Source organism: Xyrauchen texanus, chromosome 1, assembly GCF_025860055.1.
Source record: "Xyrauchen texanus isolate HMW12.3.18 chromosome 1, RBS_HiC_50CHRs, whole genome shotgun sequence".
Taxonomy (NCBI): domain Eukaryota; kingdom Metazoa; phylum Chordata; class Actinopteri; order Cypriniformes; family Catostomidae; genus Xyrauchen; species Xyrauchen texanus.
Genome location: NC_068276.1, coordinates 60,539,809 through 60,565,542, shown reverse-complemented (window position 1 = coordinate 60,565,542; position 25,734 = coordinate 60,539,809). Strand labels below are relative to the sequence as shown.

General features: G+C 37.5%; 1 protein-coding gene across 4 annotated transcripts in view; it reads right to left on the bottom strand.

The window, feature by feature from the left end:
• LOC127638099 (M-protein, striated muscle-like) overlaps nt 1-25,734 on the bottom strand; it is a 65,682-nt gene that overhangs the window by 25,747 nt on the left and 14,201 nt on the right. For 2 of the 4 annotated variants that reach the window (XM_052119577.1, XM_052119486.1), the window contains exons 6-19: nt 24,893-24,985; nt 24,701-24,789; nt 22,204-22,248; nt 22,088-22,111; nt 17,113-17,271; nt 15,035-15,196; nt 11,424-11,565; nt 10,490-10,686; nt 8,200-8,253; nt 7,448-7,572; nt 6,136-6,319; nt 4,677-4,851; nt 4,466-4,587; nt 1,674-1,691 (exon numbers count right to left, since the gene is read on the bottom strand). In XM_052119577.1, coding sequence (XP_051975537.1) covers nt 1,674-1,691; nt 4,466-4,587; nt 4,677-4,851; nt 6,136-6,319; nt 7,448-7,572; nt 8,200-8,253; nt 10,490-10,686; nt 11,424-11,565; nt 15,035-15,196; nt 17,113-17,271; nt 22,088-22,111; nt 22,204-22,248; nt 24,701-24,789; nt 24,893-24,985 — 1,589 coding nt within the window. The remainder of the gene's footprint in view (nt 1-1,673; nt 1,692-4,465; nt 4,588-4,676; nt 4,852-6,135; nt 6,320-7,447; nt 7,573-8,199; nt 8,254-10,489; nt 10,687-11,423; nt 11,566-15,034; nt 15,197-17,112; nt 17,272-22,087; nt 22,112-22,203; nt 22,249-24,700; nt 24,790-24,892; nt 24,986-25,734) is intronic. The other 2 variants (XM_052119650.1, XM_052119734.1) reach the window with 2 other exon arrangements.

The window sequence follows — 25,734 nt, the reverse complement described above, 5'->3', positions numbered from 1 at the left end:
CACACCTATTAAAACAACTGCAATATGCTAATTTGTTTAGAGGTCCTGTGTATAATGAGCAAATAATGAGCAAAAAATTATTCTGATGGAATTCGATGAATTGCAATAAACTATTCAGGGTTCAAAAGGGTTCAAATAGATAAAGGAGAAACACATTCAAGAGCTAAAAAACTGCACTAAAATGAAAAGGAATAAGAAAAACAGGAAAGGATAATACGGGACAGGCCAACTCTGAGGAGGGATGATGATGATGAGTGATTTTCCAGAAAGTTGGCTCTGAACGCAACAGAACATTGTTCTTGTTGTGGGGGTTAAAACTTTGTGTGCTGTGCTTTTTTTTAGATTTAAATTTGTATTTTTTTTGCTGAGCTTTCATTTTGAAATGGATGTGTTTTGGGTGTCTTTTTTTACGTTATTTTCCCAGAGTCCCATTGTTGACACTTTTTGGAGAAGTCTCCAAAAACTAGCAAAACATCTCAAAATGGCAGCATTGACTACATTTACATGGACACCAGCTGTTTATTGCAAGAAATCTGCTTAAAGCAGAAGTAGTCATTTCTGCGGCACTAGCGCCACCAAATGGAAATGCAAAAATAAGCATTGTTTTCAAAACAGAGCTTTATTGACAGATATTCCAGAGTTGTTGCTGTGTTTGTTTCCTTAACTTTCCATCACGACCCGGAATTGCGCTGCAATAGTGGGGTTTCCCCCTTACGCCAAACTCCCCCAATTTACCAGCGCATATACCGTGCACAAACGTGAGGGACAGTCGATATTTTACATTGGTGTGCGTAAATGGGTATAGTGTATAGTGTATGTGCTTTTCCCACTGTACTCTCAGAAATGTTGAATATTTTCGGCTGTGTTGTTGTTGTTGTTGTTAGGCTCCATCCTATGATGTTCCCTTAAGCGGAGTAAGGAAAATGGCGTTCTCGTTTACAGGACGTTTCAGAATGCTGCTTTCTGCATAAACCTTGGAATAAACCATTTTCTTAAGTGCATATAAATGTGGTCATTGGCTCAACCAAGGGTGTGAGTTTGGGGCAGGACTATCGGTTCATTTGACCAATGGCAGACGGGGGAAGTGTTTGGGAAACCTGTTTGAAAAGTCCAAATTTTTGCCGTTTAATGATGGTAGGGATGCAAAAATGACACACTCCACCTCTGAAAAAAAGACACCCAAAACGAAGCAAGAATTTCAAAATAAAAGCACAGCACACAAACGTTCAACCCTACAACACTCTTTCTCTCCGCCTTCTCACCTGAGGCTCTCCATCCTCTCTTTCGCTCTCCATCTTTCTCTTGTTCTGGAGAAGAGTTTACTGAGGACTTACGATTGTCAGGCATTTCCATTGCCGGCTCCGTTTGGATACAGTTCGGTGTGACCAATTCAGTGCTAGAGTTCAAAACCTGATTAGTAGTTTCAGTACTCTGCTCATGAATGGGTTCAGGTGCCCCGGTAACACTGTCCCTCTTGCCCTGTTTGCCCTCATGTAGTGCAGTTGGATGTGGTTTGTGACCAGTGTTTTGAGCCCCTCCCTCAACCCTCCCGTTAACATTAGCTAGGTGTGTTAGCGGCGTGTCAGCAGAGGAGTGAGGCGACACATGCCTGCCCACTCCGCAAGAGCTGTGGGTTAGTCCGACCCCATTACCCCCTGACTCCAGACACACACCATGAGGAATACCGCCCCCTACAGGAGTTAGCAGAGAGAACAGCAAGAGGAAGAAAAATCAGGCAAACAGAAATAACCAAAAAAAACACATCGTAACACATTCACATTCAGAGACAAATGCTCCTCGCAGTCTATTACATTTTCTTACAGTAGACAATGTCAGCAGAATAGTGTTAGCATGCAACTGAAAATTAGCTTTGCAATGTCACTATTAATGTATGTGCAATTTATGATAAGAAGCGAAGAAATAAGAGAAAGAAACAAGTTTGCAGGAGAAAAGAGGAAGAGAGTGAGGATGCAGTTATTTAGTGCAGTTTAAACATTTGACATTGACAGTAGTGATTGCATTACTTTGTTCCTCGCACAATGCTATCCTATGGCAACTAAACACTTTACTTGTAAGGCAATCATTTTAACATTTTAACATGTGCAATGCATAGGCAACTAAATTAACAAGCTTGTTCGAGTTTGATCAAATTGCACGGTAGCTAATCTGTTAAAACGCTGCTCTTACGATGCAAAGGACCAGGGTACGAGTCCTGAAGAGCACTATCGTTAGGTTTAAGTTTAATGTTCGGGAAAGGGAGGTCGGTTTTGTTTACTTCAAACTTAATCCAGCAATAAACTTCAATACCTCATCTGTTTGGGAGAACATTATACATGCATTTAGCACCACACAGTGGACATTTAACCATGTAACCTTTTAAAAAATAATTGTTTGTAACTAATTCACATTCTATTAGACTATTATATATCAAGTTACCATTGGACTTCAAATTGCATGCTGTGAGCAATGTTTCGTATATCATGCATAATCTGTACGGTCTCCATTTTTGTGAGTACTATGATAGTTTGTGGAATTGTTGACATTTTTATAGTTATTATTTATTACAGTTTATTGCATCCTAGTCTCCTAGAATACATTTTTGCATACTGAGTTCTATGCATGTTTCCTGGTGAAATGAACTCTAGAGGCGATACAACCACTGTGAATTTTATTCACTTTCACACAAATCTCGACTACAACGGCTGATTAGGCTACTTTAGAAACACATATTTTTCGCACTATTACAAATACACTGCTATGCTATGATATAAAAACACTTTTACTATATGCATCATTTGAAAAACAATACATTTCAATGCTTGTAATACAGACCCACCAACATTTGCACACTTATTTCAATGTGAATAGCTTGCGTAGTACCTCACCTGAGAGAGTGTTGGACTTTGGACTTGAAAGATCGCAGTTTGGCTCTTTTTTTTGCATTTTGTTTAACGACACTATCGGTTAGGTTTGGGAGTTGATTAAGGTTAAGGATGTTGGTTTTGTTTACTTCCTATTTGCTTTTTGAACGCTATTGGTTAGTTTAAGTTTAAAGTTTTAGGTTCGTTAGGTATGTTATTAAAACCTCCATCTACTGTAACATTCACCTTAAAAAAAACCTTGTCTGATTCCGAGACTATTTCACTCACTTTTGGCGCCCACCGCTGGATATTTCCCCTAAACATAATTTCCCGTTTTGCAGAAATGTTCATGAGACCAGGCTGGTTTATTTGTTCAATAAAGGGCTGTGCTTAGCATACATATATCACTAAGAAATGTGTTTAATTGGTGTCAGAAAAAAATGCTGTAGTTATATGTAGTTTTGTGCATCCGTAATTGTAAATTAGATTATCAGTTACAAAATGACATGCTCATGAATCTAGAAAGCGATGGTCTTTGTGAAACTTTAGGGGACAAATCTTCATTATACACTCTTATTATATAAGATACATATCTATATATGTCCTGGCCATGTTTAACCCCAAATCAACACAAAATAATTTTGTCCCATTATTTTCAGGACATTGAAGCGCATTTTACCCTCCAATTCTCATTACCATAATGGTTTGGGACATTTTACTTTTACTATTCTGATTGTGTTCAGTGATGATTGTCATTACCGTACCACAGTCCTTTCACTGTATTACAGTATAAAAGATGCTATCATACAATAATCTTTCAATTACAAATTTCAAAAATGAAAGGCAGTACCGAGGGAGTAATGCTATGATGTGTAAATTCTCTACAAATTAAACTAAATCTCTTCACATTGCTGTAATGAAAATGTCATAATGATCATCTTTTTTCAACATTGCGGTAATGTGAATTGGTGAGTAGAATTAGCATAAAAATAGGCCCTAAAAATAGTATGCTCAATTGAGACGTTATTGATAACTGGAAAACTGTTTCTTAGGAAAAGTTTCTAATTAAATTACTAATGAAATGGACTTAGAATTGAATCTAAATGTCTGCTTGTCAAATGTGTTTCATAAAGGATAAATGAGCATGCTGCTCAGCACAAAGTGTCATGGTTGTTAAGGGACATGACAGAAAGGCATTATGGGTAAAGCAAGAGGTGAGGGCATGCAGAGAGGACTGGTTGAAACATTGAGGGATTGGCAGGGGTTGCGTGAGAGAACGGGTGGGCTGGTTTGTAGTCACCGCTACGTTGGATCAGTCGTGAACCAAACTAGAGGAGGTTTACAAATCCTGACCCCGCCTCCCGGGAGAATGCAGGGGCGGAACTTCAGAATTTGGTGGGTGTGGCCTTGACACTACAGTGCGGTAGAGGGCATGTGAAAATGCATGGGACAAACGGAAGTGGGTGGCAAAATATGGTGGGCAGAATTGAAAAGTGAACACTGGCAGTGAAATATTTGTGATTTGAAAAAGTAAAACAACAACAACAATATGACAATAACCTTAAATTAGAAGTTATAGCAATCGCAGTTCATAGATGACTCACCAATAGCAGCTTTAACCTCGATAGCTTCAGACTCTTGTGAGCATTCACTGATTCCTGCAGCGTTGACGGCTCTTACGTGGAAAACGTAACGCTCTCCTGTGGTCAAGCCATGACAGATGAACCTGTATGAACACATTTGGAGAGATATTGGTTCGTTATGACCTCAAATTGTCAACTAACACTGCAATTGTTTGAAGTTTTTTAATGATACCTAGAGCCTTTAACAGGCTTGTTGTTGCACGGCTCCCAAGTGTTGCTCCCTGCAATGCTGCTCTCTATGTAGTAACCCACCAGCTCTTTAGCATCACGAGATGCCTCCCATGAAACCACCACAGATGTGTCTGTATTGCGGGTAGGCACTACACGGCCAGGGGCAGATGGGATATCTGGTGGAGGGTGTCAAACAAGACTATTACAATTTTCTCCGCAATTTGGAATGCCCAATTCCCAATACGCTTCAAGTCCTCGAGGAGGTTACCCCATGTGACTCTACCCTCCCTAGCAACCGGGCCAGTTTTGTTGCTTAGGAAACCTGGCTGAAGTTGCTCAACATGCCCTGGATTCAAACTCGCAACTCGAGGAGTGGAAGTCAGCGTCAATACTCGCTAAGCTACACAGGTCCTGATATTAGATTGAATATACTTTTATTAATTACACATTTCTATGCATTCTGTAATTACCTGTGTTGTAACATTTAATATTAAATCTAATAATAATAATATTATTATAAATTAAACATTTAATATAATATTCACAATGTGTATGATAAATTGGGAGAGAGAGAAGAATAAAGACAAATACAAAGTATTTGAACACTTAAGTCACACTTAAATGCTTTATAATACAATAATAATAATAAATATAGCTGCAAGCAGCGATACTTATGTCAAGCCAATTATCGGCATCATGAGCAGCAAAAGAAGCTTTGTGACATGTTTTTGGTTAGAGCCTGATGAACAGTGTATGATGAGGAAAACTTTCTCCAAAAAAAAAAACAACTAAACTAACTAAAAATAGCTTGTTCTTAGAATTTTTTTCCAGTATGTGGGACTGTTCTGAAACTGCTCAGGAAGTATCTGGGCACAGATGCCAAATTTGCTGTGGTAACAGATCAGACTGTCCTCTATATGTGTGCCAAATTTTATAACTTTCCCGCAAGGGATTCTATGAGCTGCCATAGACTCAAGAGCGGAATAATACTAATAATAATAATAATAGGAACATTATAGGAACGCTTTGGGGCTTGACCCCTAATGAACTTAATGTGGTAGCACTTTACGTTTATGTATATGGTTGTATTCATTAACATTAGTTAACATGAAATAACAATGACCAATATTTTTTTCAGCATTTATTAACAATGTTAATGTTGATTTCAACATCTACTAATACATTTTTTAAATCAAAAGTTGTTTTTGTTAACAGTAGTTAATGCATTATGAACTAACATAAACTAACCATAAACAATTGTACTTTTATAAATGAACTTTAAACAAGATTAATAGATGCTGTAAAAAAATGTCATTGCTTGTTTAATTTTGTAACAACACAGAATTAAGAATTAAGAAAATAAATTGTAAAATGATCAATAATGATCTAGAAATAGATATGACCCTTTAATATCACATTATTGAACATATTTTCAAGGATTAATGAGACTGTTTTTATACCCAGCTTGTCCCCGACTGTGATGGCGTCAGTCGGTTCTGATGGTTCTCCAACACCAGCCGAGTTACAACAGCGAACACGGAAGCGATACGACTTTCCCTCCGCCAGATCAAATAGTGCAAACCTTGGTGATTTCACTGGGATATCAGTATTCACCCGCTGCCAGCTGTCCGTACCCGACACACACTACACACACACACACACACACACACACACACACACACACACACACACACACACACACACACACACACACACACACAATAAATAAACAACAAGACCTATTTCCATAGAAAATTACAAAATTTTCATAAAATTACAGTGGGATTCAAAAGTCTGTGTCCATATTGAAAAACTGGGATTACATTTTTTATTTAATGGAAATAACCAGAAAGTTTCAAGATAAAAAAAAACAACAACTAAAAAACAAAGAAAAAGTTTGACAGAAAATAAATAAGAAATATTTAACATACTGCATTCTAGTCACTAATTCAACAGGGCTCCAGACAAAGAAGAAAATGACAATGGAGCCATTAGCTCCTAAACAGAAACATTTTTGGCTCCTAAACAGAAACATATAGGAGCCAAATAGCTGGTTTAATTGTCAAATTACAGAATTGCTCAAAGTAGAAGACAGCTGATAACCATTTAATCAGCCAATATATTTAAAAACCAATATACAGTATATTTATATCACAATGGTGCCGTGACCCGGATGGGAGTGAGGATTAAGGGGGGTGAGTGTAACAGGAGCCAGCGGATAGTTAGCTGTGCATTAAGTAAACCTCACTCTCCTGACCTCAAGAGGTGCACTAGTGGTAGTGACTGTTGCTAGGGGCTGTAGCCTTTAGCCTCCCTGTTAGCGCACCTGCCTCCCATGCCAGAGACACCGGTTCAAGTCCCGTACGGAGTGGGTAGAGCAGGAGCGTCACAATGGTGCCGTGACCCGGATGGGAGTGAGGATTAAGGGGGTGAGTGTAACGGGAGCCAGCTGATAGTTAGCTGTCCATTAAGTAAACCTCACTCTCCTGACCTCAAGAGGTGCACTAGTGGTACTGACTGTTGCTAGGGGCTGTAGCCTTTAGCCTCCCTGTTACCGCACCTGCCTCCCATGCCAGAGACACCGGTTCAAGTCCCGTACGGAGTGGGTAGAACAAGAGCGTCACACCAGCTCAAATGCAAAAATTTTACATTTTTAACTCAACTTTCACTGTACTGAATGTATAATTTGTAAAGTAGTGATCTCAGACTTTTGAATCTTACTCTATTTCAATGGCACTGGTGGGAGTGTGAAATTAAATCAAGAGTCCTGACCTTTTCCACATAATACATGACCCCTTCATGACCTTTCTCACCAGGGGGCTTCCAGCTCAACACCACATAGTTTTTAGTGGCCTCGTTGACAGTGAGCTCGCCAGGTTTGCCTGGAACCACGCCCTCTGAAGACATCCAAAGTAAAATACAGCATATTATATTGGTAGATTTATTGATCTGTTGATGCATGTTCAATGGGAATATAATGATGATAAAGAAAGGACATGTCAAACAAACAGGGTACAAAATAATTTCTGTGGCAATTCATAAAGATTCAATTCAAATAGATCAAAGAAGGCAATAATCCAAACACCAGGCCAGAAAAGGTGCAAAAAAAGAAAAATTGCATTGTGAAAGTTTTTCTTTTTTTTTTTCAAATGGGCTGGACTTTGCAGCAAACGGGCAATAATTAAAACATGATTTATGTGATTGACAGCGTTTATAATGTATAAGCTTTGGGCTGTTGAAGGCTGAGTGCTCGACTCAACGGGTCGGAGAATCAGATAGAGATGCAGTTATTTACTATCAGTTGTAACACATTTATTTTAGTGTTCATAGTTCAATATTTTGTCTAACTGGCATTTTTAACATTACGAAACACTTTGAAGATAAAAGTACAAACTGCCACTGGTATATGATTTTATTAATGATTATGATATTAACCATGACCTGGAAAAGACAATTTTTTCAGTTTTGTTATAATTGTGGGAACCCTGAAATGATGGGGATGTATTTAATTTGAAATTTCTCACCCACTGGCTCCTCCTCCGTTACAATTATCTGTCCAGTCCAAGGAGCAGAAGCACCTAAAGGAAAAAGAAAGCAAAACTGCATGATTGTTTTGATTTGTTCTGTCTTCTTTTCTTTTCGTTTCATTCTGATCTGATCTGTTCTGTTTTGTTTTCCTTTTGTTTCATTCTGATCTGTTTTGTTCTATGTTGTTGTGTTCTATCTCCTTTTCTTCTTATTTCATTTCCTTCCATTCTGTTCTGTTCCATTTCATTTTGGCCTAGTCTGGTTTTCTTTTGTTCTGTTCTGTTCTTTGTTTTGTTCAGTTTTTTCTGTCTCCTTTTCTTTTTGTTTCATTCTGTTCTGATCTGTCTTGTTTTCATTTAGTTTTGTTTCGTTCCACTCCTCTCCCATTCCGTTTTGTTTTGTTTCGTTCCACAGTTTGTTTTAGTTTGTGCCGATGTCTTTTGTTCTGTCCTGTTTTCCTTTGTTCTGTTCTTTGTTTTATTCTGTTCTGTTTTTTGTTGTTCAGCCATGTTTTGTTCTGTCTTTTCTTTTTGTTTTGTTCTGTTTTGTTTGTTTTGTTTTGTTTGTTTGTTTTGTTCCATCTTATTTAGTTCTGTCATCTTTTACTTTCGTTTTGTTTTGTTCTGTCTTTTCTTTTTGTTTTGTTCTGTTTTGTTTGTTTTGTTTTGTTTGTTTGTTTTGTTCCATCTTATTTAGTTCTGTCATCTTTTACTTTCGTTTTGTTTTGTTCCACTCTTCTTCCATTCCGTTTTGTTTTGGTCTATTCTGGTCTGTTCTGTTTCTTTTGTTCTGTTCTTTGTTTTGTTCTGTTCAGTTTTTTGTTGTTCAGCCATGTTTTGTTCTGTCTTTTCTTTTTGTTTTGTTCTGTTTTGTTTGTTTGTTTGTTTCATTTGTTTTGTTTTGTTCCGTTCCACTCCTCTTCCATTCCGTTATGTTCCGTTCCACTCCTCTTCCATTCCGTTTTGTATTGTTTCGTTCCACTCCTCTTCCATTCCGTTTTGTTTTGGTCTAGTCTGGTCTGGTCTGTTTTCTTCTGTTCAGTTTGTTTTCGTTTGTGCCTATTTTTATTTTATTTAAAATAAAAAAAAATATTTTAATCTCTTCTATGTAAAGCACTTTGAATTACCATTGTGTATGAAATGTGCTATATAAATAAACTTGCCTTGCCTTGCCTATTTCTTTTGTTCTGTTCTTTGTTTTATTCTGTTCTGTTTTTTGTTGTTCAACCATGTTTTGTTCTGTCTTTTCTTTTTGTTTTGTTCTGTTTTGTTTTGTTTGTTTGTTTTGTTCCATCTTATTTTGTTCTGTCATCTTTTACTTTGTTTCGTTCCACTCCTCTTCCATTCCGTTCTGTTTTCTTCTGTTCTGTTCTTTGTTTTGTTCTGTTTTCCTGTCTCCTTTTCTTCTTATTTCATTTCCTTCAGTTCTGTTCCATTTTGTTTTGTTTCGTTCCACTCCTCTTCCATTCCGTTCTGTTTTCTTCTGTTCTGTTCTTTGTTTTGTTCTGTTTTCCTGTCTCCTTTTCTTCTTATTTCATTTCCTTCAGTTCTGTTCCATTTTGTTTTGTTTCATTCCACTCCTCTTCCATTCCATTTTGTTTTGTTTCGTTCCACTCCACTTCCATTCCGTTTGGTTTTGGTCTAGTCTGGTCTGGTCTGTTTTCTTCAGTTCAGTTTGTTTTCATTTGTGCTGATTTCTTTTGTTCTGTTCTTTGTTCTGTTCTGTTTTGTTTGTTTGTTTCATTTGTTTTGTTTTGTTCCGTTCCACTCCTCTTCCATTCTGTTTTGTTTTGGTCTAGTCTGGTTTGGTCTGTTTTCTTCTGTTCAGTTTTGTTTTCTTTTGTGCTAATTCTTTTGTTCTGTCCTGTTTTCCTTTGTTCTGTTCTTTGTTTTGTTCTGTTCTGTTTTTTGTTGTTGTTCGGCTATGTTTTGTTCTGTCTTTTCTTTTCGTTTTGTTCTGTTCTGTTTTGTTTGTCTTGTTTTCTTTTCATTTGTTCTGTTCAGACTTATTTTATTCTGTCATGTTTTACTTTCGTTTGTTTCGTTCCACTCCTCTTCCATTCCATTTTGTTTTGTTCCGTTCCACTCCTCTTCCATTCCGTTTTGTTTTGGTCTAGTCTGGTGTGGTCTGGTTTCTTCTGTTCAGTTTTGTTTTGGTTTGCTCTGCTCTGTTTTGCTTTGTTTTGTTCTGTTTTGTTTGTTTGTTTTGTTTTGTTCTGCTCTATTCTGTTTTTTGTTTTGTTCTGTTCTGTTCTGTTGTTTTGTTTACTCTGTTGCTCATGGTTACCTTTTCTTGCCCGGTCTGCAGGGTCCATCGCTGCAACTGGTTCCGATACACGTGACGGGCGGCTCATTCCAGCCTTATTCACAGCACGCACACGGAACATGTAGCTGCGTCCTTCCACAAGACCAGTCACGGGGAATCGTGCGAACTTCACCGGAGTGTCATTACATTGTGCCCAGTGTGTAGTGCCAACTTCACACCTGCAGACGAGAGAGAAGGAAAGCTAATGAACCCAGAAATGCATTTTGTTACAAAACATCAGTATTGTTTCTGGATGAGCCTTGGCAAAACAGTCAAAAAGGTTAGTCTAGAACCAGTTAATTTGTGAAAGGACTAAATTAAACTTGAAATAGACATTTGAACAAGTTCAATATTATCTTTATAAAACTATAGTCATTTCTGCTAGCGAATCCAGCAATAAGAGTTTTCTTATAGTAGCTGGTTTTATGCTGGTTCAAGTTGGTCATTTATAATCATTAGGTGGTCCAAACTAGTCCAAGCTGGTCTAAATGGTTGATGTGGCTGAGGTCGACCTTGTCTGATCAGCTATAAAACTTTTAAAACCAGAAAACATCCAAAGTTGGTTTTAACTGGACATTCCAGCAGGGAAATGAATCGTTGTGTTTAGTTGGAGCCTGCTTATGTTTTATTTACTTTGTAGTCATTTAGTGGTGTCTTTAGGAGATTTATATGGTTAAGAGCAGAGGTCTTCAACTCTGTTCCTGGTGACCCATAACACTGCACATTTTGTAACTCTCCCTTAGCTGACAAACATAGTTTAGTTCATGGAGCATCTGCTAATAAACTGATGAGTTCAATCAGGTGTGTTAAATAAGGGTGACATCCATTATTTGCAGTGCTGTGGGTCCCCAGGAACAGAGTTGAAGACCTCTGGTTTAGAGGTTTTTCTATGATGTTTGAAAACCGATGTAGTAACCTGTCAACAAAGTAGCCCAAGATGGCACTTCCGCCATCCACAGCCGGCTGTTTCCAGGTAACAATGACATAATCCTTATTGGCCTCCTGACAATACACATCTAACGGGGCACATGGAGCGCCCGCAACATCAGCATCAGCATCTAGAACACACACATGCATATAAAATACAGTGAATTAACTAATAAACATTTAACATTAGTTCATTATTATCATTCACTAAAATTCAAACCAAGATGATAATTAAACATGCAAACTGAAATAAAATCATTTAGATTAAAACTTAAAGCTAAAAACAATGATTTAACTAAAAAAATTTAAATAAAAAAATAGTCAGTTTTGTAGTATAATTACTATAACTAAAATAAATAAATAAACAAACAAAAATTTTGTTTGCACATTTTGTACATTTTGTTAAGGAAATAAAATAGAAACTTACTGAAATGAAAGTTACATTTCAAATAATTTTGAAAATATTATCAATATACAAACTAATGTAAAAGAGCAGAATTATAATAACCTAAATGAAGTCAAATGCTTTAGAAATTTGAGAGTATTTTGGAGAGTTTGAATGTAAATCTATAGGCAATTAAAATTTTTAAAGTGTATTACAATGTACAGCATGAACTTTGGAAGAATTGACGATTTGTATATTGTGTTTAGAAATGTATTTAGTACTAAAAGTGGTTTAAAAGGCATTTGTATTTCCTGGCAGTCTCGACAGCTACTTGACATGAATGTCAGAATGACACAGTTGGGAGTGACAGGGATAAATTTAGTTTGAAACAAGAGCTGAGAAGAGTTACATGCAACTACAAGTTGTCCATTGAGAGTTTGTCCATTGAGAGTTTGTCCATTGCTCTTTTTATTGTAATAATTACACAGATTAAGTATCCTGAATCCATTTAGAACATTTTCACAAAAACAAATGAAAGATGTGTGAAATATTCAAATAAAACAATAAAAAGTACAAACCTTCCTGTTTCAATCTTCTAAAGGAAAATAGAAGAGCATTTCACAATCTTACTCAATAAGAGTATCAAATCAAATTGCAAAATTAATTTCTGCAATGTCACCACATGTTTCTAATAAATCTAAGGCAAAGTTTGTGCTTGATGTGGTTGCTGTGACTTGCCCAAGGTCAGTTAGATAACAATTCAAAACCTACCATGAGTTTTTCCATTGTGTCAGTCTGTGTGCACATATCTGTGTCATATCATAATGGTCTTAACTTACAACCCCACACCAAGACTGTATACCATTGTGAAGGACTCCATGTTTTCACAAACTCAAATTATTGTGGTTCTTATTGTGCACAGTTCATCAGTACATGTTAGTCAAAAGAAGGAAAAAAAAATGTCTTGCAATATCTTATAAAATGTATAACCGCCTCTGAAACAACTATCCTTCCCTATCTGTCTCTCAATCGACATTGTGTCAATGTAGTGACACTAGGGGTCGCTCTTGGGAGCCACAAGCACCTCTGATCTTTTAGAAAAGACTAATGGGAATTGGCGAGTGGAATTTGCATGCCACAACATTGCGGTCCCGACTCAGGTCCTGAGATGGGCATGGCTCCGCGGCACACATCGTTTAGCCATCACGCTGATTTTCCGCCACATTTTCAGCCCTTGGACAGACCTTGCATTTCTGTGGGCAGGGGTCCCCTTACAGCAAGTTCCCATGCACTTTATGGTTACGACAGACACCTCCAAGCTAGGCTGGGGTGCCGTGTGCAGGAGGCGGAATACTTCTAGGCCACGCCTCTTTCCCTTGTCAGGTCTCTCCATGGTCCTCCTAGGCCTACGGAGAGCCCTGTTTGAGCCCCTAGAGTTAGGTGAGCTAAAGGCGGTCTCATTGAAGGCTGCCCTCTTGACTGTGCTCATGTCCATAAAGAGGGTTTGGAATCTGCAGGCCTGGAGTACTCCAACATGGTCTTGACACCATGACCAGGCTATGTGCCAAAGGTTCCCAAGACCCCTTTTATGGATCAGGTGGTGAGCCTGCAAGTGCTGCCCCAGGAGGAGGCAGACCCAGCCTTATCGTTGCTGTGTCTGGTGCGTGCTTTGCGAATCTACTTGGATAGCACGCAGAGCTTTAGCTGCTCTGAGCAGCTCTTTGTCTGCTTTGGCGGATAACGGAAAGGGAATGCTGTCTCCAAGAGGCTTGCTCACTGGATCGTGGATGCCATCACGTTAGCATACCAGGCCCAGGGCATGCCCGCCCCTTTGGGATTGCGAGCACACTCCACGAGGAGTGTGGCGTCCTCTTGGGTACTAGACAATGGTGCCTATCTCGCAGACATCTGCAGGGCAGCGGGCTGGGCAACTCCCAATACCTTTGTGAGATTTTATAATCTCTGGGTTGAGCAGGTAAGTATTCGGGGCTGCTGGCCGGGTGTACCGCTTGCGTACAGTGTCTTTCCCCTCCGTGAGGGTAAGATGTGTGCTTTTTCCCCATGCGAGTTCATGAGATGGTGGACCCTGGATGTCCTTTCTCCCTAGCCCTTTCACTGGCAAATGTGGCGGAGAAATTCATAGCCGGGCCCAGTAAGTGTGCTAGTATGCACTGTACTGAGGTAGGTGCTCCACATGTGCTGGTAACCCCCTGTCAGTAGATCTGCGTCTCCCTTGGGCAGAGCACCCTTTGCCTCCGCCATGTTTGTAGAACTCCTCCCCTCCAGTTAGGACCTATCATGGCGACTCTTCCACGTGCAGCTGGTGAGGCCTGTTCCCATAGTAGATACGTCACAACCCCCCCGAAACTATGCAACGTTTTGTGGGACGTTGGAGGAGGCTACGTGCAGACCGAGTGCACCTGCTATTAGGCACGCAGTGCCTTGCTTGCACCTGCACTGGTAGTCAGTGTAACACAGTTCAGCTTGTTGTGGAATTTCGTATAGCGACCCCTGGTGTCACTACAACGACAACGTTGAGTGAGTGACAGATAGGGAAAGTCTTGGTTACTGTTGTAACCTCCATTTCCTGATTGAGGGAATGAGACATTGTGTCACTCTTGCCACAACACTGTACTACCTGCTGAAATTTCTGGGACCCTGTCTCGGCTCCTAAGCGCAAAACCTGAATGAGTGGTTGCGAGCCAGCTCCTTTTATTCCCGTATGTCCGAGGGAGTGCATGCAAATTCCACTCGCCAATTCCCATTGGCCTTTTCTCAAAGATCAGAGGTGTTTAGCAACCCCTAGTGTCACTACATCAACACAACGTCTCATTCCCTCCATAAGGGAATAGAGGTTACAACAGTAACTAAGACATTTGGGCTGATGTCAACAAGCTCTTCTTTTTCATACCCACCCTCCCCTCCAACCACTTGTTACATATAGACACTTTTAATAATCCAATCATTTTCCAGTGGATAAACTCGAACATTTACCCAGTTCACTTGGAAATACGTCACATTATGGAAGTAAAATGGGTTGAAAACACTTTCTTATGTTCACTTTAACCCTCCTATGGTATTGAACAATGGCACCTCCCTTTGGTATTCATGCTAATTTTTGACTGGATGGGTCAGACGTGTAAACCCTTTTTTTGATTATATCTTATCACAATATATAATAATATAGTTCATATGAAGATTGTTTAAGTCCTCACCTCTGACAAAGACATAAGCGGAGTGTGTCTCAAAGCCAGACTTGGTGATGACGCGGAGTGTGTACAGCCCCTCGTCCTCCTTGTTGAGGTGTGTGAGAGTGAGCGTGGCTCTGTCGCCGCTCCAATGCGTCTGGACCCATTTTGAAGGCAGCAATAGTTTATCTGACACACAAAAACCCATCCATGCACATAACTAGGTAGAAATACTAAACCATGTTGGGTAGAAAAGTACAGATAAAGTATAAATAAATATACTGTATAATGATGTAGACACACTCACTTGCAAGAAGTAAAAATGTTGAGATGCATGATACATTGTTCTTGTTCCCATACAAGTAATTAATTTTATTTACGTGCAAAATCGGAAAATCGCCAGAAATTGCAAATAAAGTAGGATTTCCTTCCCATGTGTTTGAGAGAACAAAACTGTCACTTCTGGGGCAATGGGTGCAAAATGGGAATGAAAATGGATGTTGAAGCCACAACGGTTCTTTGATTAAAATTAATTAACTACTTGGGATTTACAGCGTGCAAACTCTAACTCAAAACTCTTTGATGAACTTGATGTCTGCTAGTGTTCAGGTGCCTTATGTCTCAAGACAGTTCTGGGAGGATGGGTCAGAAGTTTAGGGATGTCTCGGGGCAAAACGACATTGAAATTCCCCCCAAAATTCTAAATGTGGGGCCAAAAAATGTTTTTTATTTGCAGCATTTGATATATATATTTGGTTCTTAATCTTCTATTATAGACCTAGTTACATATAATGGCATCAAATATAAATTGATTTCAATTAAATTCTTAGTATAAGTTATAATAAATTCTTTATAAAGTATTTGATTTATGTTTAGGTTTTAAATGAATAGGGGGAGAAAAAAAACGCCCCCATAAGTGCAAATAAATAAATTCTCACAAGAATCAAATCCAGGGGGTAAATATTGCAACAAAATATTAAAGTTTATTTCTAAAACTGCTGGGAATTAAAAGCAGACGTCACTTGATAGACAGGCTTTAGCTCCGGCATTTCCAAATAACCAAAGCAACATTTAAGATGTTTTGTGATGATATTGATTATATTCTCAGATAATTATGAATTCAGATGTCTTGTTGAGCCAAAGTAACATTACTTTCTTGATGTGCATCTTTTCGGTAAATGTGTTTCAATCATATTTTATGCAAATGTATTGTTATCGAATAAAACATTTATCCACCTCAAGTGACCATAAATATTTTTGAATGCCCATTTTGAGATTTTATTTGCATCTTGTTTCCATTCAGCATTTTTAAAGCAATATCCCAAAATTTGCAGAGGCATACATGAATTAAAAAATACATCTGTTTTGGCAAATATTGCAATAATAATAAAAGAAAAAAATAATAATAATATATATATATATATATCCATTGTCTGATTATCGGGCTGATATTGCAAGTAGAAATTATCAGAGCTTTTGTTTTTCTTTTTTTCCGCAATTCTTGCCAAGTATGGATTTGACAGTGGAAGTATAATATAAACCAGCATATTATAATATCAGTAATTTGCCATTTTTATTGGCCAAATATCGGCCAACATTTCGATACCAATGAATCCATAGTAAAAATTATTATAAAAAGAATATGCTCATATGCCAAAAGTTGGCCCCTAAAAGTATAATCCTCCACTGCCATTCTGCAACAGTAAACATTAACATTGTGAATATAAAATAATCCAAAATGAAAGCCTTTATTTAGCATAGAGATCAATCTGTTAGACGTGAACACATGAATTCTAGAAAGCCTGGGCGATGTTGCCCCAAAGCAGCTTGCCAGAGCACCCCACAGGCCTTGTTTACTCCTAATATTAACATCCGTCTTAAGTGAGCTAAACACAAGTGTTCAGATTGCCGTGTACATCTGGTATTATAATGCTCAATCTGTCTTCTGTGAACACTTGTGATCGGATATTTCCAAGAGGTGCTCTAAGATTTTATGACTGCATATATTTTATGCTAGCGTGTTACTGAATGTTGATGTCAGACATACCGAAGATGCGCCGTGAAGTATTAGAAGTTTAAAACCTTTGTTTTAGTGCAAAACTTACCATCTCTGTACCACTCAATCTCAGGTTGGAAGCGTTGCAGCGAAGGGTAGATGATGACAGAGCAGCCCAAACTCAACGTCTCTCCCTCACGGCCAAAAGACACACCAAACTTCTCCACAATGTGTGTTTCGAACTTCACACCGTAATCCAGACATGGAGCTGCAGCACACACACACACACATTCACATTTCTGTTACACAACTGCATTTCACACGTTCACGGGCAAGACTGGCCCAGAAACTCACCTTGAGCAAGAAGCAATGGTTTCATACCCACACATAAACCATAATGAAACATAAAGGTAAATGCTCTTTACTTATATAGCACCTTTTTTAACCTTAGCAGTTACCAAAGCACTTTACACTGTGTCCCATTCACACACACACTCACACACCAATGACAGCTGAGCTACCATGTAAGGTGCTAGCCTGCCATTGGGAGCAACTTGGGGTTCAGTGTCTTGCCCAAGGACACTTCGGCATGTGGAGTCATGTGGGCCGGGAATCGAACCACCAACCCTGCGATTAGTGGCCGACCCGCTCTACAACCTGAGCCACAGCCGCCCCATTTCCAATGATGCTACAACAGTGGTTCTCAACTAGTGGATCGTGACAGGTCCAAAAATGGGTTGCACTATAAAATGCAACTAAGCATATAATTGTGCATGATTGTCCAATCAGACTCTGTTTTTTTAACTATAACAAATTTTGGTGCAGTTTTGGGTCGCCATTTGATGTCCAATGTAAAATCTTAATCCTGAAGCAAAACCAATTGAGAGCCACTGATACACAAGGGTAAGAAACTGTTTCACATACTGTATGTATCATATATAAAGAAGCAAAACTGACATCATTAAATGGACAATGACGTTCAGTACAGTAGATATTAACCAATAAACAAGAGTGGAGGTTAAGGGTATATAGAAGGACATTTGAAACAAGAATATTGAGACAAGCAAAGAGAAGAAAACAGAGATGTCACACCTCCATGCAGACAAATACAAATATACATGTATAATAATTGAGAAATAAGGTATATTATGTCCTGATGACAACAATGATTTGTCAATGCATAACAATAAAATCATCTTTTCATAGACAAACACCTGCACAAACTGCTCGGCATTATGATAATGTCAACCTATGTACATATTTTTTACTAAACATTTTAGACTGAAACTCATTCTGCTGTGAATGTGAACTGTGCTGTGCATTTCTGAATTGTATTTTGTAAATATATTCATTTTGAGATCATTCTGGCTCCATAGTGAGATGTCTTTACATTTCTATTTATTGGTATTATTATATGTGCATTAAAGCAAAAACATACGCTGTCACAAATGCTTTCAATAGAGTTTAAAGTTCTATTTAACCAAGAATCTTCTCTTATCCAAATCTGAGACAATATCAAGTGACCCAATGTTGACATTATTGTAATGCTGTTCATGAATGTGAATGATGAAAGAGATTTAAATGAAGTGAAATTCAGTTTGGTCTGCATTCCTAAAAAATATGTACGTAATATTTCAATCCTATTTATTATAGTATATTTAGGGCTGTCAATTTAATATGTTAATTTAGTGTGATTAATGAAAAATAACACTTTTATGAATTAAATAATTTATGCAATTAATCATGAACCAAATTTAGAAAAGTCGTACAAATCCTGACGATTTCACATTGATAGTGTAAATTAGTCAAATTTAGAAAAGTCGTTCGAATCCTGACGATTTCACATTGATAGTGTAAATTAGTCAAATTTAGAAAAGTCGGACGAATCCTGACGATTTCACATTGATAGTGTAAATTAGTCAAATTTAGAAAAGTCGTTCGAATCCTGACGATTTAACCTTGAGTGTGTGAATTAGCCAAATTTAGAAAAGTCGTACAAATCCTGACGATTTCACCTTGATAGTGTGAATTAGCCAAATTTAGAAAAGTCATTCGAATCCTGACTATTTCACCATGATAGTGTGAATTAGCCAAATTTAGAAAAGTCGTTCGAATCCTGACTATTTCACCTTGATAGTGTAAATTAGCCAAATTTAGAAAAGTCGTTCGAATCCTGACGATTTCACCTTGATAGTGTGAATTAGCCAAATTTAGAAAAGTCGTTCGAATCCTGACGATTGCACCTTGATAGTGTGAATTAGCCAAATTTAGAAAAGTCGTTCGAATCCTGACGATTGCGCCTTGATAGTGTGAATTAGCCAAATTTAGAAAAGTCGTTCGAATCCTGACGATTGCGCCTTGATAGTGTGAATTAGCCGAATTTAGAAAAGTCGTTCGAATCCTGACGATTGCGCCTTGATAGTGTGAATTAGACGAATTTAGAAAAGTCGTTCGAATCCTGACGATTTCACCTTGATAGTGTGAATTAGCCGAATTTAGAAAAGTCGTTCGAATCCTGACGATTTCACCTTGATAGTGTGAATTAGACGAATTTAGAAAAGTCGTTCGAATCCTGACGATTTCGCCTTGATAGTGTGAATTAGACGAATTTAGAAAAGTCGTTCGAATCCTGACGATTTCGCCTTGATAGTGTGAATTAGCCGAATTTAGAAAAGTCGTACGAATCCTGACGATTTCACCTTGATAGTGTGAATTAGCCAAATTTAGAAAAGTCGTTCGAATCCTGACGATTTCACCTTGATAGTGTGAATTAGCCAAATTTAGAAAAGTCGTTCGAATCCTGACGATTTCACCTTGATAGCGTGAATTAGCCAAATTTAGAAAAGTCGTTCGAATCCTGACGATTTCACCTTGATAGTGTGAATTAGCCAAATTTAGAAAAGTCGCTCGAATCCTGACGATTTCACCTTGATAGTGTGAATTAGCCAAATTTAGAAAAGTCGCATCGAATCCTGACGATTTCACCTTGATAGCGTGAATTAGCCAAATTTAGAAAAGTCGTTCGAATCCTGACGATTTCACCTTGATAGCGTGAATTAGCCAAATTTAGAAAAGTCGTTCGAATCCTGACGATTTCACCTTGATAGCGTGAATTAGCCAAATTTAGAAAAGTCGTTCGAATCCTGACGATTTCACCTTGATAGTGTGAATTAGCCAAATTTAGAAAAGTCGTTCGAATCCTGACGATGTCACCTTGATAGTGTGAATTAGCCGAATTTAGAAAAGTCGTTCGAATCCTGACGATTTCACCTTGATAGTGTGAATTAGACGAATTTAGAAAAGTCATTCGAATCCTGACGATTTCGCCTTGATGGTGTGAATTAGACGAATTTAGAAAAGTCGTTCGTATCCTGACGATTTCACCTTGATAGTGTGAATTAGCCAAATTTAGAAAAGTCGTTCGAATCCTGACGATTTCGCCTTGATAGTGTGAATTAGACGAATTTAGAAAAGTCGTTCGAATCCTGACGATTTCAGCCTTGATAGTGTGAATTAGCCAAATTTAGAAAAGTCGTTCGAATCCTGACGATTTCACCTTGATAGTGTGAATTAGCCAAATTTAGAAAAGTCGTTCGAATCCTGACGATTTCACCTTGATAGTGTGAATTAGCCAAATTTAGAAAAGTCGTTCGAATCCTGACGATTTCACCTTGATAGTGTGAATTAGCCAAATTTAGAAAAGTCGTTCGAATCCTGACGATTTCACCTTGATAGTGTGAATTAGCCAAATTTAGAAAAGTCGTTCGAATCCTGACGATTTCGCCTTGATAGTGTGAATTAGCCAAATTTAGAAAAGTCGTTCGAATCCTGACGATTTCGCCTTGATAGTGTGAATTAGCCAAATTTAGAAAAGTCGTTCGAACCCTGACGATTTCGCCTTGACAGTGTGAATTAGCCAAATTTAGAAAAGTCGTTCGAACCCTGACGATTTCGCCTTGATAGTGTGAATTAGCCAAATTTAGAAAAGTCGTTCGAATCCTGACGATTTCACCTTGATGGTGTGAATTAGCCAAATTTAGAAAAGTCGTACGAATCCTGGCGATTTCACTTGATAGTGTGAATTAGCCAAATTTAGAAAAGTCGTTCGAACCCTGACGATTTCGCCTTGACAGTGTGAATTAGCCAAATTTAGAAAAGTCGTTCGAACCCTGACGATTTCGCCTTGATAGTGTGAATTAGCCAAATTTAGAAAAGTCGTTCGAACCCTGACGATTTCGCCTTGATAGTGTGAATTAGCCAAATTTAGAAAAGTCGTTCGAATCCTGACGATTTCACTTGATAGTGTGAATTAGCCAAATTTAGATTTTTATTTAGCATGTTTTCATTGTTTGCAAGTTGATTTTACACCGTTTTTATTCTTGATTACATTGTTATGTTTGGCAATTTCGTATTTTATGAAGTTTGAAGCTCATTTTCTACTCAAAATTACCTATTAATGTTCAAAAAAATTATCTGTTGATTGTTACTGTCATGGTGTTTTGTGCACCAAGTGTTGAAGTCTGCATGAGCAGCTCTGAATCTTACTTCTTTCGCCATTAAAGAAGACGATGTTGTCTAAAAGACTACATAGCATGCATTAAGGTTCTCTGCTGAAGGCTTCTGTGTATCATGTGGTACAGTTTGTTGAAATGCAGGGAGTTTCTAGTACACTTTTAAAAGCTTGGCTTAATTCAGTGCTACATTGCTTAAGTCAAATGTACAAACAAAGAGTGAGTAAAGCTTAATTGAACCAGAGAGTCATTTCTCATTAAAGCCATCCAGAATTGAGTGTAGCATGGCACATCGTGTAATTAATTCAATTCAAACTTTTATTTGATTGACAGCCCTTATGATATTATATACGTTTCCCAACTTACATGCTATTCCAGAGCATCTTATTTATCCTCTGTGCTACTGATGTTTAAAGCTTATCTGAGCTCAGTCTTCAAATAAGCTCATCAGGTAAACAAAGATGGAAATGTAAAACATTGAGAAGAGATGATCATGCACTTCAGATGAACAGAGCAACCAGACTGGACTAAAACACCACAAGAACACCAAATGAAGACTTTCACTCTGGTTACCTTCAAAGCCGAACTTTCTGCTTTCTGCGCACAGCGAATTGGAGACAAAACAGCCATTAAAGAGCAGCATTAATAACTTCAGCCTCATGCGCACGGCTTCATACAGAAATACTTACGGAGACTGGGAGATGGTAGAGACTCATCGAATTCTCCTTTGAATCCTGAGTTTTGTATCAAATAAAAGACAAAGCCGGAAATGACTCAAAAAGCAATTAAACAGAGAAACAGGAATTCTTGAGTATTTTCAATCAATATATCTACACTGTAATATTTGTCAGGTAACCGGATAAATGTACTTTTTATGGTAACAGCTAAATTAAGTGGGTTTTATTCAAGTCAAATATGTTATTGTACCCAGGGACGGATTACCGACCGGGCTAATGGGGCCAGTGCCCAGGGGCCCATGACTGAGTTTTAAGGTTGCACAATCTAATTTGGTGATCACCCTACTAGAACCCCCTTTTGGGCATGAACAACAAACACACAGCAATTGCAGATTACTATATATTTCAGATTATATTTAGTTTACAGAAAATGTATTATTCGGTAACAATTTAAAATAAGGTTACATTTCTGAACATTATTTAACAACATTATTTAACATGAGCTGACAGAACAGTATTTATTTATCTTGATTAATGTTAATTTCAACATATATTAATACATTTTTTAAATTAAAAGTTGTTTGTTAACATTTGTTAATGCACTATGAACTAACATTGACCTAACAATGACCTAACAATGAACTAACAATGACCTAACAATGAACTAACAATGACCTAACAATGAACTAACAATGACTTAACAATGAACTAACAATGACCTAACAATGAACTAACAATGACCTAACAATGAACTAACATTGACCTAACAATGACCTAACAATGAACTAACAATGACCTAACAATGAACTAACAATGACCTAACAATGAACTAACAATGACTTAACAATGAACTAACAATGACTTAACAATGAACTAACAATGAACTAACAAGGACTTAACAATGAACTAACAAGGACTTAACAATAAACTAACAAGGACTTAACAATGAACTAACAATGACTTAACAATGAACTAACAATGACCTAACAATGAACTAACAATTACTTAACAATGAACTAACAATGAACTAACAATGAACTAACAATTACTTAACAATGAACAATTGTATTTTTATTCACTAACATTAACAAAGATTAATAAATAATTAAAAATATATATTTTTTATTGTTAGTTCATGATGCCTAATGCATTTACTAATGTTATAGAATGTAACCTTATTATAGAGTGCTAACGATTATTGCATAATGAGTACACTGTAACAACATTGCCAGAATTTTACCGTTATTAACTACCGCATTCAGATGTGTGCTAGGCAAGGTCATTTTCTGTGGTAATACTACAAATGACTGTAAAAACAACAATAACATCCATATTGCACTGCATTGTAGCATAACAGTTTTTTAGTTTGCAGTCACCATTGTGGTGATTAGTGGATTAAAACTTATTAAGACTTTATTTATCTTTTAATTAAAGGAATATTTCGGGCTCAAAACAAGTTAAGCTCAGTCGACAGCATTTGTGGCATGAAGTTGATCAAAACAAAAATTTATTTTGACTCGTCCCTCCTTTTATTAAAAATAAAGCAAAAATGCAGGTTACAAGTGAGGCACTTACAATGGAAGTCAATGGGGCCAATTTTTGGAGGGTTTAAACACAGAAATGTGACGCTTACAATTTTATAAAAGCACTTACATTAATTCTTCTGTTAAAACTCATGTATTATTTTAAGGGTTTTAAGGATTGTTGACATTACATCGTCATGGCAATGAAGTTGTATAATTGGCTGTAACTTTACACAGATGCGGTTAGTAAGTGATTTTATCACACTAAAATCATGTTTACACAGATATTGTTTATGTCTTGTGGCTAAACTTTTGATAAAGTGAGTATTTGAACGTTAAAAAAATTGGTCCCATTCACGTCCATTGTAAGTGTCTCACTGTAACCCAGATTTGTGCTTTTTTAAAGACAAGGAGGGGCAAGTCAATTTGTGGCCATCTATATTATGCCACTAATGCTGTTGATTGAGCATAACTTGCATTAAACCCAGACAATTCCTTTCATTTTATTTAAACCAGTTTAAACACAATTTCAGATTAAAAATAAACACAAAAAACACAGTACATGAAATCAGTATACAGTACATGTCAAACTGCATGCTTGGGAACCTAAGCGGCAGCATAGTCCTGCATCCATCACTCTATTACAGTTCATTTGTAAATATACAATAGAGTACTGTAATACAGACATAGATAATGATTGTGATTCTGCAGTCGCCTAATTTCAATATACAGAATACAGTTGTGATTCAATGATAATAAATTGCACAACTAATGTAAAAACTAGTGTGAAAGTACAGCAACAAGTAGCCAGGAATATGCCTTAAAATCAAACTCTTTTTTTTTTATTATATTTAATTTTTTTATAGTGATAATTTAATGTAATTTTAATAGATTTAACCCCACTTGTAAATTGGTGAAAGTTTAGGTAACCAGGCCATATTTAGTGTGTGTTTACAGTGATTTTTAAGGAACATTTTCAGACTTACTTTTGACGACAACAGAAGCTAAAGCCGAGATCTCGCCCTTGCTGTTCATGGCCGACACACGATACTGTGCAGTGTCATCAAAGTCACACCTGTAATTAAAGACAACGTCTCACATTGTACTGTGTGTACCACACACACACACACACACACACACACACTGCAGATCATCGTTGAGTGTTTGTGTGTGGTCACCTGTTAATCTCCAGTGAGTGGACATTATAACTGCTGACCACTTTATACTTCCCTGGGTTGCCCATGGGATCAATTCTGACATTGTTCTTGTACCTGAAGAAGGAGAGAACGGCCGAGGTTCAAGTCAACATATAACTGCATTTAAAACCCATTTTCACTCCATAATGTGACGGATTACAGTGAAACATAACAGGAAACGACTGGATGGTTAAAAGTGTCCGTTTAATATCAGAAAGGAGCCAGACCTGAAAGTGAGTTTGCATTGGATTTTGGAGGACCACACCCCTCCTGAGATGTCATAGACACCCACTTTTAAAGAGGCTTTTTGACCAAACATGGAGGCTGAAGTCCAGAGCATCACCACGTATCCCAAAAGTATGCTTCTTTTAATATCTATCATTAATTGCTGGTATTGATGTCATCTTTATTGCATTAACACTAACTGGTGTTAAATTACTTTGCCATCTACTTACTTCAACAGGAGCTTAATCCCAGAAACGTACTCTACACAAGCACGCAAACAAAGCCGTGAATGCTCGTGAAACGCATTGCAAGCACATAGTCTTGTTGAACATTCATAGTGTGCATTGTTGTGTTATTCTGCCAGTAACAAACTTCAGTACTCAATGGGGTGATAGAGTTACATCTGTGTCATTAAACCACAAGTAGGGTACAACGGGGCTAAAGGCACTCCACATATGGAGTAAAAAGGCTCCTATGGGGTTTAAAGTGAGATCATGTATTAATAATTAACACTTCCTCGAAATAAGCACTTCAGAAAAATTAACAATTTCCTGTTAATTTCCAACACATTTGGCATTTTATTACATCTCAAATATTCT